The 14,113-nt window shown below is 46.6% G+C and overlaps 1 protein-coding gene across 2 annotated transcripts in view; it reads left to right on the forward strand.

The window, feature by feature from the left end:
• ush1c (Usher syndrome 1C) overlaps nucleotides 1-14,113 on the forward strand; it is a 48,370-nt gene that overhangs the window by 15,452 nt on the left and 18,805 nt on the right. For both annotated transcript variants that reach the window (XM_064312112.1, XM_064312113.1), the window contains exons 3-15: nucleotides 842-909; nucleotides 3,179-3,322; nucleotides 3,808-3,946; nucleotides 5,152-5,260; nucleotides 5,633-5,657; nucleotides 6,952-7,009; nucleotides 7,133-7,236; nucleotides 7,606-7,690; nucleotides 8,154-8,213; nucleotides 8,489-8,545; nucleotides 10,732-10,874; nucleotides 12,197-12,262; nucleotides 12,720-12,862. In XM_064312112.1, the coding sequence (XP_064168182.1) occupies nucleotides 842-909; nucleotides 3,179-3,322; nucleotides 3,808-3,946; nucleotides 5,152-5,260; nucleotides 5,633-5,657; nucleotides 6,952-7,009; nucleotides 7,133-7,236; nucleotides 7,606-7,690; nucleotides 8,154-8,213; nucleotides 8,489-8,545; nucleotides 10,732-10,874; nucleotides 12,197-12,262; nucleotides 12,720-12,862 (1,201 nt within the window). The remainder of the gene's footprint in view (nucleotides 1-841; nucleotides 910-3,178; nucleotides 3,323-3,807; nucleotides 3,947-5,151; nucleotides 5,261-5,632; nucleotides 5,658-6,951; nucleotides 7,010-7,132; nucleotides 7,237-7,605; nucleotides 7,691-8,153; nucleotides 8,214-8,488; nucleotides 8,546-10,731; nucleotides 10,875-12,196; nucleotides 12,263-12,719; nucleotides 12,863-14,113) is intronic.

The following is a 14,113-nucleotide window of genomic DNA, read 5'->3' on the forward strand; positions in this document are numbered from 1 at the left end:
ATGGGGAATGGAAGCTGCTCTCAGACGGCAGCCGGGCGGAGCTCGCTGGCACAGCGGCAGACAGATCGATCCGCTGAGAGGTTAGCGTGTTGCCGATCGCGGTATCCGCAGTAACCGTGGGGACATTCTTGTGCGCGGCCCCGCGTCGCTCATGTGAGGGGGGGGGAGGATGTGTTATATTAACGAATGGCCCAAGCGCTTCCTCAGGACCTTGCTGCAGCAGTTCAGCCGCTACCAGGTAAGAGGAAAAGCTCTGCGTTTCTGTCTCTCCACATCGCTCTACTGAAGAGTGGCTTCGGGCTGCCTGCCTGCCCTGGGGAGCCTACTGCTGTGTGTGTGTGTGTGTGTGTTTGTGTGTGTGTGTGTGTGTGTGTTAGGGTGTGTTTGGGTGTGCGCGCACGCGTGTGTGTGTGTGTGTGTTTGTCTGTCTGTATGTGAGGGAGAATGTCTGTGTGTGTGTGTTTGTCTGTATGAGAGAGCATGTCTGTGTGTGTGTGTTTGCGTGTGGTGTTTGTTTGTGTGTGTGTTTGTCTGTATGTGAGAGAGCATGTCTGTGTGTGTTCGTTTGTGTGTGGTGTTTGTTTGTGTGTGTGTTTGTCTGTATGTGAGAGAGCATGTCTGTGTGTGTTCGTTTGTGTGTTTATGTGTGTGTATGTGTTTATCTGTGTGTGCACATTTGTTTGAGTATGTGTATGCGCGTATGGTGTGCGTGTTTGATTGTGTGTGTGTGTGTGTGTGTGTGTGTGTGTGTGTGCGTGTGCGTGTGCGTGTGCGTGTGCGTGCATGTCGTGTGCATCATGAGGAAGTGAACAGGCCGCTCACAGATCTCCTTATTTCGCAGGTAGAGCTGTTGATTGACAATGAGGCAGAGAAGGATTACCTGTACGATGTGCTGCGGATGTACCATCAGTGAGTTACGCTTTCTCCTGCTCCCACAACCCTGTCACACTCTGGCCTGGGTTCGGCTGGAACTCCACACACTTTCTCCTTAACCCCAGCTATTGAATTAAACATTTGTGTTTTCTGTTTCTCTTCTATTTTATAATATTGTCAGTTTTGTGGTAACTGAAATATGTTTTATTGAAGATTGTGAAAGATTTAAACTTGGCTGACTCCAAGTTGACTTGCTGGACTGATTAGAGCCATATAGTGTAGTGGATGTCACTATATTTTAAAAAGTCATACTATATTATTTACTGTGCTATAGGACAGACAAGCCATTTATACATATATGACTCCATTGAGAGAGATTTTGCCAAAAAAAAGAGAGAAAAAAGCTAGGTTGCGTGTTATTCCATATCCATGAGAAAAGTTATTTATTGACTTTATGTATTGATTTGAATGATTATATTTTTATATAGTAGCTAATATTTTATATTATATGCCCTGACATTGGAGGCTGCATTGCTTTCCCTCAATTTGGTTTTTGCATAGGTCGCCTTTTCTTAGAAAGCAAATTGTCATCACTTTCTCTCGAATTAATTTTAGAAGTCACTTTTCAACTTTGACCGGAATATTGATGCGTTTTCCGTTCCGTATTATTTTCCTCTGATGTGACGCGCGATATGGGCAAGAGTAGCCTTCACCGAAGGCGCTCCGGAGGTCGCCGATAACAGACCAGCGCGAGCGAATGCGGGAGATACGGTTTCGGATCGCGCGGCGCTTAATAAAGGCGGCTGAATGACGTGTAATGTAGCTGCGGCGCTAGTTTCCGCGTGAGCTCGGCGGGGAGGCGCGAGATTGTTTCCTGCTGGCATGGTGTCCTGTTCGCGTCCTCGCGCAGCTCCGTTCAAATGAGCCCCCTATTCACAAAAGCTCTCGCTTTTGATATGCGAGTCAAGAGTGAAATGACTCCGATTAATAATTCATGTAGTTCGGCCGGTTCTTAAATTCATAAGCGGCTGTCCCATGGTGAGTAATGGGCACATTTTCCACAAGATCACATTTGTTATAAATACTCAATTTTGTTGATATATAATTCACGCTCCCATAGGTTTTCAACATTCATCAATGAACATATCATACTTCACCAAAACCAGTGCAGAATTGTATTTATGTTAATTTATTGCATGATTGGAATTATGCAGTCTTTCTGCGGGGATTGGTAGGCTATTTGCTAACTGAAAGCAAAAGGCTAGACACCCCTGTGTGATAAATTGACCTTTATCACACGCTTATGCTCAACGAATTCAGCTGCAGTGCCAGGGGCCCGTGCAACCTGCCATCAACATACTTTTAATTATTTACCGCTACGATATATTAATAAGCAATAGGCATACGTTGATATGGAAGCTAATTTGTTTGAACATATGTGTAAGTGCATTTTGTCGATGCACTGTTATACAAGTAGTTTGTGGAAAATAGTTTGTCCTTATGCACCATTTAAAAAAAAAAACCATCTGGCCCACAGGGAGAAGTCCAAGAACACATGATCTATTGTAAAGTGTTAAGCTGTTATGTTGGTATAACCCAAGTTTGAGTTTGATCAGTGGGATATATTACAGTCTTGCCGCTGGTGTCTCAGGTGTGGCTTTGTACCTTTGCCTTGTTACAGTGAGGCATGCACTATGATCAGGGGCGTTGAGAAGGGGGTTGGGTGGGGGGGTGGCTCATTGGTGTTGTTCGTTTTTTCTTACAAACTAGAGAGGATCTCCACCAATCACCAAGTAGATTGATTATTAGAAACAACGATGATTGGTTGCTTAACTTCTGAGAGCTCTTTTATCTGAAGGGAGCATAACCATGAGGCATCCACCAATCACAGCTGACTTTCTTCTCTTTGTTGTTACCAACACCAACTCTGTGATTGGGGGAGAACTCCTCTCTGGTTTCTGTTTGAAAAATGAGAACACCGATGTACTTTCCCTAGTTACTGCTTACCCAGACCATAAACAGGAATAAAATTATTGCTACCATAACAAAGTTTTAATTTTTATCTTTTGGGAGTTCGGGCCTGGTTTTGCCCAGTTTTCCTTCTGTTACTCTGCAAAGCATCTTTGACTGTTGTCTGTGAAAAAGTGTTATACAAATTAAATTGATCTGATCTAAAGTTGGGGGGAACCTAGCATTAGGGATGAAGACTAAAGCATGTTAAGCTCATATGGGAGGTGTGATGGCACTTTTGGGGGTACCCCGTGTAAATGGGCGAAGGCTGAGTTCTGAGGGCTTCCTCCTGTAGGTCCATGGACCTGCCGGTCCTGGTGGGGGACCTGAAGCTGGTGATCAACGACCCGCCCCGCCTGCCGCTGTTCGACGCCATCCGCCCCCTCATCCCCCTCAAGCACCAGGTGGAGTACGACCAGCTCACGCCCAAGCGATCCCGGTGAGGAGGTGGGGTCGGGGACGGGGCGGGGCGGAGCGGGGTGGGACAAGGCAGGGGGGTGGTGTGGGATTGGGTGGGGCGACGGGATTTGGCCTGCCAACAGGCAAGAAATGGAGTGTGCAAAAAGTTTCATGTCTACCACACCTGATTCACATGATTATTTAAAATAATTAAACGCTTTTGATGCTGGTAAAATCAGATTTATAGAACCCTCAGCTTGTAATTTGTAAGCACTTTCGTGGAGCATTATGGGAATTTATTCCCAGTTCACGAACAGAATTTAAATGAATTTCAGACTGAACTGAAGTGGAATTGACTGCTTAACCCTCATAAAAATATCCAGCTCTATTGATGGATAGTCTGTAGAAATGTGAGGTGTGAAAAACACTCTGGATAACGTGGCTAAAGTAAGTGAATGAATGAACAGATGGATGAATGAGTGAATGACTAACGTTTTACCCCCCCCCCCCCCATTGGGACCGCAGGAAGCTGAAGGAGGTGCGTCTGGACCGGACCCACCCAGAGGGGCTGGGCCTGAGCGTGAGGGGGGGGCTGGAGTTCGGCTGCGGCCTCTTCATCTCCCAGATCGTGAAGGACGGGCAGGCGGCGAACGTGGGCCTGCAGGTGAGCTGGGGTGCGGGTGGGGGTGAGGGTGGGGGCGGGGGCGGGGCCAGGGGGCTGGGGCTGGGGCTGGGGCGGGCCCCCCTGGGAGTGAAGAGGTTACTGTGGGTGGAGACTCACAGAAACCTTGTGTGGTAACCTGGGGTGGGGGCCACCCCCCAGCGTGAATGGGTCACATTGGTTAAAGAGCAACAGAAACATTGGGGAGTCACCTGGAGAGGGGGGTCACCCCCCAGCCCCCAGGTGAATGGGTCACGGTGGGCAGAGACTCACAGAAATATTGGGGGGGGGGGGGGGGGCACTTGGTGGGGTCAAGAATTGGTTCAGAATTGAAGCAAAGTTTCAAGAGCATTTTTCACATGTTTCTTTCTGTCTTTTTCTTTTAACTTTTCACTGCACACACATATAATGTTTCTCACTGATGAATTATCGCAGTTATGCTGCATATGTTTGCAGAACTGTGAATAATTCGATATTTTACCAAATGTAGTACTCTCTGAGATTTGTTTGAATCCACTGATTTAAGGGATCAGGGCTATGTGGAATCGCAGAGATCGATTCAAATTCTTGCCATGGCTTTCAGTCATGACCGCTGGGCTCTTGAAGAAATGGTATTTCAAATTGTGCACTTCACCAATGTTATCCACTAGGGGGCAGTTTAGGGCCATTTTTGGGTCACATTCATTTAAAAAAAAAAATCAATGGGTTCTGAATATTTAAAGACCATTTAGTGCAATTTCCATGGTCCACATATTCATTATCTGGTGAACTATTGGTTTCACAAAGCTGTGTCACAGACATGTCAAATTAAGTCGTGTTTGGGCGATAAAACTAATTATCCTCCTGACACCAGAGTTTACTGTGAAGATTTAAAGTCCAGTAAATTATTCACCCCAGTGTTCAGAGCATTGGATTGCTGTACGTCAGAGTGACAGAAAGCCAGTTTTTTCTAAAATTACCCCCTCAATTTGAATCTGTCCTCTAGCTACCCCACAGTCCTCACCGCAGATTTAACATCAGCATGATTTGTGGGCCCATTCGCAAGATCGATAACAGTATCGGGCGTACAGCCTGCTTAGGTATAAATTAAACAGGATCTCTGTTCAGGTCGTGAGCTCTTGTTCACATATTAGATAAGTATCAGGATTTCATCCGTTTCACACGGTGCTCTCTGTGACGGCCTCTTGTGTGTCGACCTTTGACCTCAGGTCGGAGACGAGATCATGCGGATCAACGGTTATTCCATTTCGTCCTGCATCCACGAGGAAGTGATCAGCCTCATCCGGACCAAGAAGACCGTGTCTCTGAAAGTCAGGCGTAAGTCGGCCACCAGGTGGCACTGCAGAGCCGCCGCTGCTGTTTTCACGGTGGTAATCGCATGCTGATGTCCTGTAGATGAGATGTTTTGTCTTCGGGCGTTGTGCGAGAACCGTTAATATACCTGTTTACGATGATGTGAATGTCATTTTAGCTCTTTTATTGACCAACTGTGACATAAAGTAGATAACAGACCACAGGGCCCATCCACACGCTGGACCTGTGCCTTAACTAATACTAAGTCATTTATTTAACGTTATTTTTAGCATGAGGGATTTCCTTATGCGAATTATGTATTTATGTGTTCATGTATTATGTGTTTTATATTAAATGTATTAATTACTATGCCTTCATGCTTTTATTTTGATACAGATGTCGGAATGATTCCAGCAAAGAGGTAAAGTGCAGAAGCCTTTTGTGTGTTTGAGGAAAATGGCGGCTCTTCAGCCTCATTCTTGCTGCCACAGTGCAGAATGACAGTGGGCGGAGCTCTGAATGATTGACAGACACAGTGAAACACAGGGTGACTCATATGGCCCTTTTCCATTAAATTTCGTACCGTTTCGACCTCAGTGCATTAGCCAAAGTCCTTTCGCATGTCTGAGAAATCTCCAGATACTGACATAACCACTTCATAATGGATTAACTTATGCAATACTGCTGCCAACAATAATGGATGAACTTGTACGCACCGTGTAAAAAAGATTTCACGCTCATTTGAGCAAATCTGTGACCCTCACTGAGCAGGCTTATCGTATTTGTTAGTGGCCCTGATTGACAGCTTGTGTCGCTACGGTTGACGGGCTGATGTAACGGTTGACAGATATCAGTGTGTGCTGGCTACAGGGCTTTGACCTGGCAGGTTTACGCATGTCAGATTAGGAGGAAAAGCACTTAGCTGAGACAGAGTCATTCTGTAGAGGTGTAGGGCCTGTTCTGTAGAGGTGTAGGGCCTGTTCTGTAGAGGTAGGGCCTGTTCTGTAGAGGTAGGGCCTGTTCTACAGAGGTAGGGCCTGTTCTGTAGAGGTGTAGGGCCTGTTCTGTAGAGGTAGGGCCTGTTCTGTAGAGGTTGGGCCTGTTCTGTAGAGGTGTAGGGCCTGTTCTGTAGAGGTAGGCCTGTTCTGTCGAGGTGTAGGGCTTGTTCTGTAGAGGTGTAGGGCCTGTTCTGTAGAGGTAGGGTCTGTTCTGTAGAGGTAGGGCCTGTTCTGTAGAGGTGTAGGGCCTGTTCTGTAGTGCTGTAGGGCCTGTTCTGTAGAGGTAGGGTCTGTTCTGTAGAGGTAGGGCCTGTTCTGTAGAGGTGTAGGGCCTGTTCTGTAGAGGTGTAGGGCCTGTTCTGTAGAGGTAGGGCCTGTTCTGTAGACGTAGGGCCTAATCGCTGATGAAGCTCATTGGGATGGGGCTCGGTTTGGACCTGCGGTGCTGGAAAAGCAAGGTGTTATTTGAAGTGATGTTGGCAGGAAAGGAAGTGGCTGCCTTCTTTCTGGACCAATCAGAGAACAGCTTTCTTCTGTTCTGGCCAACCGTCTAACTGAGCTCTACACACTGGTGAGAGCTGAGCTGGATCACCCCACTATTTAGTGTAAGGATCTAAAGCAGTGAATGGTGCTATATAAATCTGCTTTTTTAAATCATTGCCTAAGATATGTTTCTGAGTGAAAGCACGCGTGTTCACAGTCATATGTCCTTTCCAGCTCCTCAGAAGATCCGCTCAAGTGGCAGTTTGTGGATCAGTTTGTATCTGAATCCGGGGTAATGTCATTACAACATTAATATAACATAACATCATTACAATATTACTATGACTTCATCCATACTCCCTGTCTCTCCTCTCGCTGTGGCTTAATGTGTCTGTGCTGTTGGGGGATCTTGCAGGAGAAGAAGAGCAGTGTGGCTGGATTGGCCTCCATCACTGGGAAGGAGATCAAGGAGAAGAAGGTCTTCCTCAGTCTGGTGGGCACTAAAGGAATGGGCATCAGGTGAGTGTAGAACTGGTAACGGTGTGGGCATCAGGTGAGTGTGTAGTACAGGTAAAGGTGTGGGCATCAGGTAAATGTGTAGAGCAGGAAAAGGTGTGGAATCAGGTAAATGTGTAGAGCAGGAAAAGGTGTGGAATCAGGTAAATGTGTAGAACAGGTAAAGGTGTGGGCATCAGGTGAGTGTGTAGTACAGGTAAAGGTGTGGGCATCAGGTGAATGTGTAGAACAGGTAAAGGTGTGGGCATCAGGTAAATGTGTAGAACAGGTAAAGGTGTGGAATCAGGTAAATGTGTAGAACAGGTAAAGGTGTGGGCATCAGGTGCTGTAACAGTGCTGTAAACTGCCTCTAATAAAAGTGTCATTTCTCAGCATATCGAGTGGCCCGACTCAGAAACCTGGGATATACATCAGCAACGTGAAACCTGGCTCTCTCTCTGCTGAAGTGGGGCTAGAGGTGAGCTACAGGACACAGAACACAGAGACTTATACCATGAGATCTACACTGAACACAGAGACTTATACCATGAGATTTACACTGAACACAGAGACTTATACCATGAGATTTACACTGAACACAGGGAGACTTATACCGTGAGATTTACACTGAACACAGAGTCTTGTACCATGAGATTTACACTGCAGATAACTTACAGACCATCAAACATACACAAGACTTATACCATGAGATTTATATTGTATTTAAGCTACAGTCTGACAAACACATTGAGATTTATGTAATGAGATTAATATTTTTTTAAACTACAGGACATTAAATACTTGGATATTTATATTGTGACTTCATAATGATTGTAATGATACGTACTGAATAATGACTGTAGTAACAAAACATCTGTGTGTGCGCGTGTGTGTGTGCGTCTGCGCGCATGTGTGTGTGTGTGTGTGTGTGTGTGTCAAAGGTGGGTGATCAAATCGTGGAGGTGAACGGGGTGGATTTTACTGCCATGGATCATAAGGAGGTATGAAATATATACCTGCATGGAATATTACCCTTCTACAGCCACTGGTTAAAAATGAATAAAATACAGTCTTCACTGCCTCCTCTCCATCGTGTTAAAATCGCTGGAAACACTGACTCAAATTGCTGTGTCTTAAAGTACCTAATGATGGATTGAAATGAAATGACGGGTTTGCTGGAAACAGTGACACCCGTTGTCATGTCTGACAGCCCCTAACGGTGGACTCTCTCTGAAATTATGGGCTTTCTGTGACTTTTCTTGGACCTGTTTCCTAGGCCGTCCGCGTCCTGAAGAGCAGCCGGAGTTTGACCATCACCGTGCTGACGGGAGCGGTGAGTACACAGGACTGCTAATCTCACCGGCGCTGTGTATCTATCCCCCTGCTGTGTATCTATCCCCACGCTGTGTATCTATCCCCGTGCTGCGTATTTATCCCCATACTGTGTATCTGTCACCGTGCTGAGTATCTATCCCCGTGCTGTGTATCTATCCCTGTGCTGTGTATCTATCCCTGTGCTGTGTATCTATCCCTGTGCTGTGTATCTATCCCTGTGCTGCGTATCTATCCCCGTGCTGCGTATCTATCCCCGTGCTGTGTATCTATCCCCGTGCTGAGTATCTATCCCCGTGCTGAGTATCTATCACCGTGCTGTGTATCTATCCCTGTGCTGTGTATCTATCCCTGTGCTGTGTATCTATCCCTGTGCTGCGTATCTATCCCCGTGCTGCGTATCTATCCCCGTGCTGTGTATCTATCCCCGTGCTGAGTATCTATCCCCGTGCTGAGTATCTATCACCGTGCTGTGTATCTATCCCCGTGCTGAGTATCTATCCCCGTGATATGTATCTATCCCCGTGCTGTGTATCTATCCCCGTGCTGAGTATCTATCCCTGTGCTGTGTATCTATCCCCGCGCTGTGTATCTATCCTCGTGCTGAGTACCTATCCCCGTGCTGAGTACCTATCCCCGTGCTGTGTATCTATCCCCGTGCTGAGTATCTATCCCCGTGCTGTGTATCTATCCCCACGCTGTGTATCTATCCCCATGCTGTGTATCTATCCCCGTGCTGTGTATCTATCCTCGTGCTGAGTACCTATCCCCGTGCTGTGTATCTATCCCCACGCTGTGTATCTATCCCCGTGCTGTGTATCTATCCCCACGCTGTGTATCTATCCCCATACTGTGTATCTATCCCCCTGCTCTGTATCTATCCCCCCTCAAACACCCCTTCAGTTACGCTTATCTGAAGTTTCACTGCTGTAGTGATGAATGCTTCCCCAAGGGATGTCTAATCACCAGCACAGCCTCCTCTGCCAAACCTTTCTCAATTCACTGGCTGTTTCCCAGGTGACACAGGATTTAATTGAGAGAAGATTTACATTACATTACATTACATTAATTTAGCAGACGCTTTTATCCAAAGCGACGTACAAAAAGTGCATTTATAATCCGTTTTTCACTGGTTATGACTGTTTTACAAAACGAGCGGCGTCGCTCCAAGACAGGCCAAGTTTTGAAAACTGGGTGAATAATGGATAATGGTGGACTGAATTTATCTAGAGCCTTTCGTCTCAGGATGTCAAGGTACATCATAGTGAAGGGGGAAAGCATACCTCAGCCAATACCAATGTGTAGCCCCTCCTGGGGGCCATTTTGTGCCAGAATGCTCCCCAAATATAAGCTGAGTTGGAAAGGGAGGGAGTTATTAAACCAGATGAACAGGAGAGTGATGAGGCAGGCTGAGAGGTTCAGATTTGGATGTTTCTTTCAGGACACCAGAGAAACTGCTATTCTTTGAGATAATTGTTGTGGGTTTATTTTAGAGTCACGGTGAGTCAGGCATTTAGAGTTTCATCTGAATGATGGCACATCCTTCTGTACAGTGTCCCTATCAGTACAATAAATGCATATTTTTTTAGGGAAAACATTTTTGTTTTTTAAATGACCTCTAACATATTATTTTGCATTTGTATTATTGTATTCATGATATTTACCTCATTTTCCATCAATTTTGAATGGATTTTCTGATGTTTTCAAAGGAACCAATGGCTTCAATTAGGGTTTAGGGCTCAAACTAGGGTTAGGGTTAGGAAAACGGTAAGTCTGAGGGTTGAGGCAAGTTTACGGTTGTGTTCAGCAGCTTGAAGAAAGGTTAGAACATGATTTGTTAATGATTTTGAATGAACCAAAATATTTCTCTAGTAGCATGTGTACCTATGACCATACAAAATGTGTAATAAATGCATATTTTTTTATGGAAAACATTTTTTTTTTAAAATAACCTCCAACATATTATTTTGCATTCATTTTATTGTATTAATTATATTTACCTAATTTCCCATCCATTTTAAATGCGATAGTAAAGAAGCTAATGCTAGTGTGTTAGTAAAGAAGCTAATGCTAGTGCGATAGTAAAGAAGCTAATGCTAGTGCAGGTGAGTGGTTGTCAGGATTGGTGAGCGGGTGCTGGGGCGTGGCGTGGGGGCAGTCTGACTCCTCTATCTGGGCCCCCCCCAGGGCAGGGAGCTGTTCATGACGGACGAGGAGCGCCTGGCCGTGGAGGCGAGGCGGGAGCTGGACAGGCAGGAGCTGATGCACCAGAAGAGGGTGGCACTGGAGACCAACAAGATCCACAAAGAGCAGCAGGAGTTGGAGCGACAGTGAGTGTCCCAGCATGCACCACTGCACGAGAGGGAGGGAGGTAGAGGGGGGAGAGGGAGAGACAGAGTGTGTGTGTGTGTGTGTCAGAGAGAGAGAGTGTGTGTGTGTGTATGTTTGGGAGAGAGTGAAAGAAATGACAGACAATTGAGAGGGTAAGAGGGAGTCCGAGATACTTGACTTTGAGGTAACAAATATCTTTGAAAATAATTAAATAGAGATTGAAATGAAAGACAAGAAGGTTACCTTTATCTGTCGACACTCTGCACAGCATATCGAGGAACAGACCGGCAGACAGACAGACACACAGTAATGACATGATTGTTGAAGATGGACAGACAGACAGGCACAGACAGAGAGACAGACAGACTGGCACAGTCCGACAGACAGACAGACAGACGGACAGGCAGTAATGACATGATTGCTGAACACATCCTTTGGTACTATATTCCTTGTATTGCGTAGAAATCTTAGGAAGATCTGTTGCGTTTTGGTCTGAAAGCGGATGAGCAGAAGACGATGGTGTCCATGGCGACCTTCTGAAATGTAAATTCATCCGGGACAGGCTTTGTTGATGCTCGTCACGCAAGAGGCCCGGTCGCCAAGTCTGGCTTTGTTACCGGAGCTGGATTACAGGAGCAAACATTTTAAGAGCTTTCTAGGGACTGTTGAGTAAAGCTCGAGGCCATTATGGCAAAGGACATTCATCCTTAATGGCCTTAGATGACACACTGCAGCATATGCTGTTTGTATTTATTGACCTTCAGTTTGCTGGTTTTCCAATAAAATCCCGTCGTACAGTCGCGTCCAAGGCCCTGCTCGCTGCCGTCAGCCATCTGCTGGGAGAGTCTGTCACTGAGTTTCCTGCCCAGCATCATATTAAAACCTCCTCTGGAGACCTGTCTGGAAAAAAAGTATTAAAAAATGATTTTTTGACATAATACGCGTGTCTTGGACGAAAACACGTCCAAAAATATTATTTTACCTTTATTCTAGATGTCACTTGTAGTGCAGGTTTCAGCATAGTGGCATATATGTTTCTTGAGAGTAAGACCAGAAACTCATATCCCCTACAGTGGACAAAAAATGAATTGATGGGTTTTAGGTGGTTATGTGAGTGGAAATCTGTGATTGGAGTGAGTGAGTGAGTAAGTGAGAAAGAAAGAGAGAGAGAGCTGCATGCAGTATCTCTGAGTAACGTACAGATCGCAGTCAGACCTGCTGATGGCTGTTTGACTGTCCTCGCGCTACCCGCTAACCGCGCGAACCCGCTAACTGCGCTAACTGAAGCGAACGTTTCTCTCTCTCGCGCGCGCGCACGCAGGAGGAAGATGGAGATTTCTCAGAAGACGGTGGAGGAGGAGGAGCGGTACCGGAGGGAGATGGAGAAGTACGTTGCGTTTCCGCCGAGCCCGTTCTCCCGGTCGTTTCTATCGGCCTTCTGAAAGCTGGTGCGTTAGCGCGGGTCACGCACCTGCTTCGTCTGCAGAAAGAAAAAAGCAGTGCGCAAGCAGGTGTGCTTCCTTGAATCTTTTTCGGACTTTAAAATAAGAAGTGATAGGTAGAGTCACAGGGGTATGGAGAAGATCTCAATTCATCCTTACCTTACTGTATTCACCTGTGAGAGAGCTAGCCCAATGCTATGGCCGTACCCAATCGTATTCACATAGAGCTAACCCAACACTACAACCTTGCCGTACTGTATTCACACAGAGCTAGCCCAATGCTACATCCATAGCTTACCATAGCAGTGTGTCTGAACAGTTCCTGTGTTTGTGTGATGTAGTGACTGCATTGTGTCTGATTGGTTCCTGTGTTTGTGTGACGTAATGATGTGATGTTTGTAGGATCGAGGCTGCGGAGCGGAAACACAATCGGGAGTGGGAGGAGGACTGGGGGGCCAGGGAATCGCCCAGGAGCCCCTCCCCCATGCCAGCTCCTTCCAAAGCAGAGAGCCCACCCCCTTCGCCCCCGAAATCCAAGAGCTCAGGTAACAGAGACCCCCCCAACACCTCCAAAATCCCAGAGCTCAGGGAACAGAGTTCCCCCTTCACCCCCAAAATTCAAGAGCTCAGGGAACAGAGTTCCCCCTTTACCCCCAAAATCCAAGAGCTCAGGGAACAGAGTTCCCCCTTTACCCCCAAAATCCAAGAGCTCAGGGAACAGAGTTCCCCCTTCACCCCCAAAATCCCAGAGCTCAGGGAACAGAGTTCCCCCTTTACCCCCAAAATCCAAGAGCTCAGGGAACAGAGTTCCCCTTCACCCCAAAATCCAAGAGCTCAGGGACAGAGTTCCCCCTTTACCCCCAAAATCCCAGAGCTCAGGGAACAGAGTTCCCCCTTTACCCCTAAATCCAAGAGCTCAGGGAACAGAGTTCCCCCTTTACCCCCTAAATCCAAGAGCTCAGGGAACAGAGTTCCCCCTTCACCCCCTAAATTCAAGAGCTCAGGGAACAGAGTTCTCCCTTCACCCCCTAAATTCAAGAGCTCAGGGAACAGTGTTCTCCCTTCACCCCCAAAATTCAAGAGCTCAGGGAACAGAGTTCCCCCTTTACCCCCAAAATCCAAGTGCTCAGGGAACAGAGTTCCCCCTTTACCCCCAAAATCCAAGAGCTCAGGGAACAGAGTTCCCCCTTTACCCCCAAAATTCAAGAGCTCAAGTAACACAGAAACCCCAGAAAACCAAAATATTAGGGTACGGCTGGCAGCCTGTGTTTGTGCAGGATCTTTATAATGCTTTCTGTGTCAGTCAGACCATGTGAGCCCCTAACACGTCATCTCTGTTTAACACCAAGGCCTGGACAGCATCTCTCCTTCTGTACTGATTCAGAACTAAGCGCAGTTGTTTTCGAGCGTTTCTTCGAGTGCTTTTGCAAGTGTTTATTTCAGAAGCACAGTTTCCTGAGTCCAGCTGTTACAATTTGTGTCTGTGAGCGGAAATTTAAAAAAAACTGTTGCAAAACCACTTCAAAGGAGAAGAAAAGAGTCACGGGGCAGCCTTGGCTGAATGCAGGCCTGTACGGCTGCCCTGGGGTCTGGTCCTTCATGGTTATGTTGTGCTTCCTTGGAAGAGGCCCTTTAGGGGAAGACTTCTCTCCATGGTCTCACGGCATGGCTGACGGTGTCTGTTCATCTCCTTTCTGTGTCCTCTCCGTGTGCTGTATGTGTGCTCTCCGTGTGCTGTGTGTGTGCTCTGCGTGTGCTCTGCGTGTGCTGTGCGTGTGCTCTGCGTGTGCTCTGCG

The sequence above is a fragment of the Anguilla rostrata genome, chromosome 16, assembly GCF_018555375.3.
Source record: "Anguilla rostrata isolate EN2019 chromosome 16, ASM1855537v3, whole genome shotgun sequence".
Taxonomy (NCBI): Eukaryota; Metazoa; Chordata; class Actinopteri; order Anguilliformes; family Anguillidae; genus Anguilla; species Anguilla rostrata.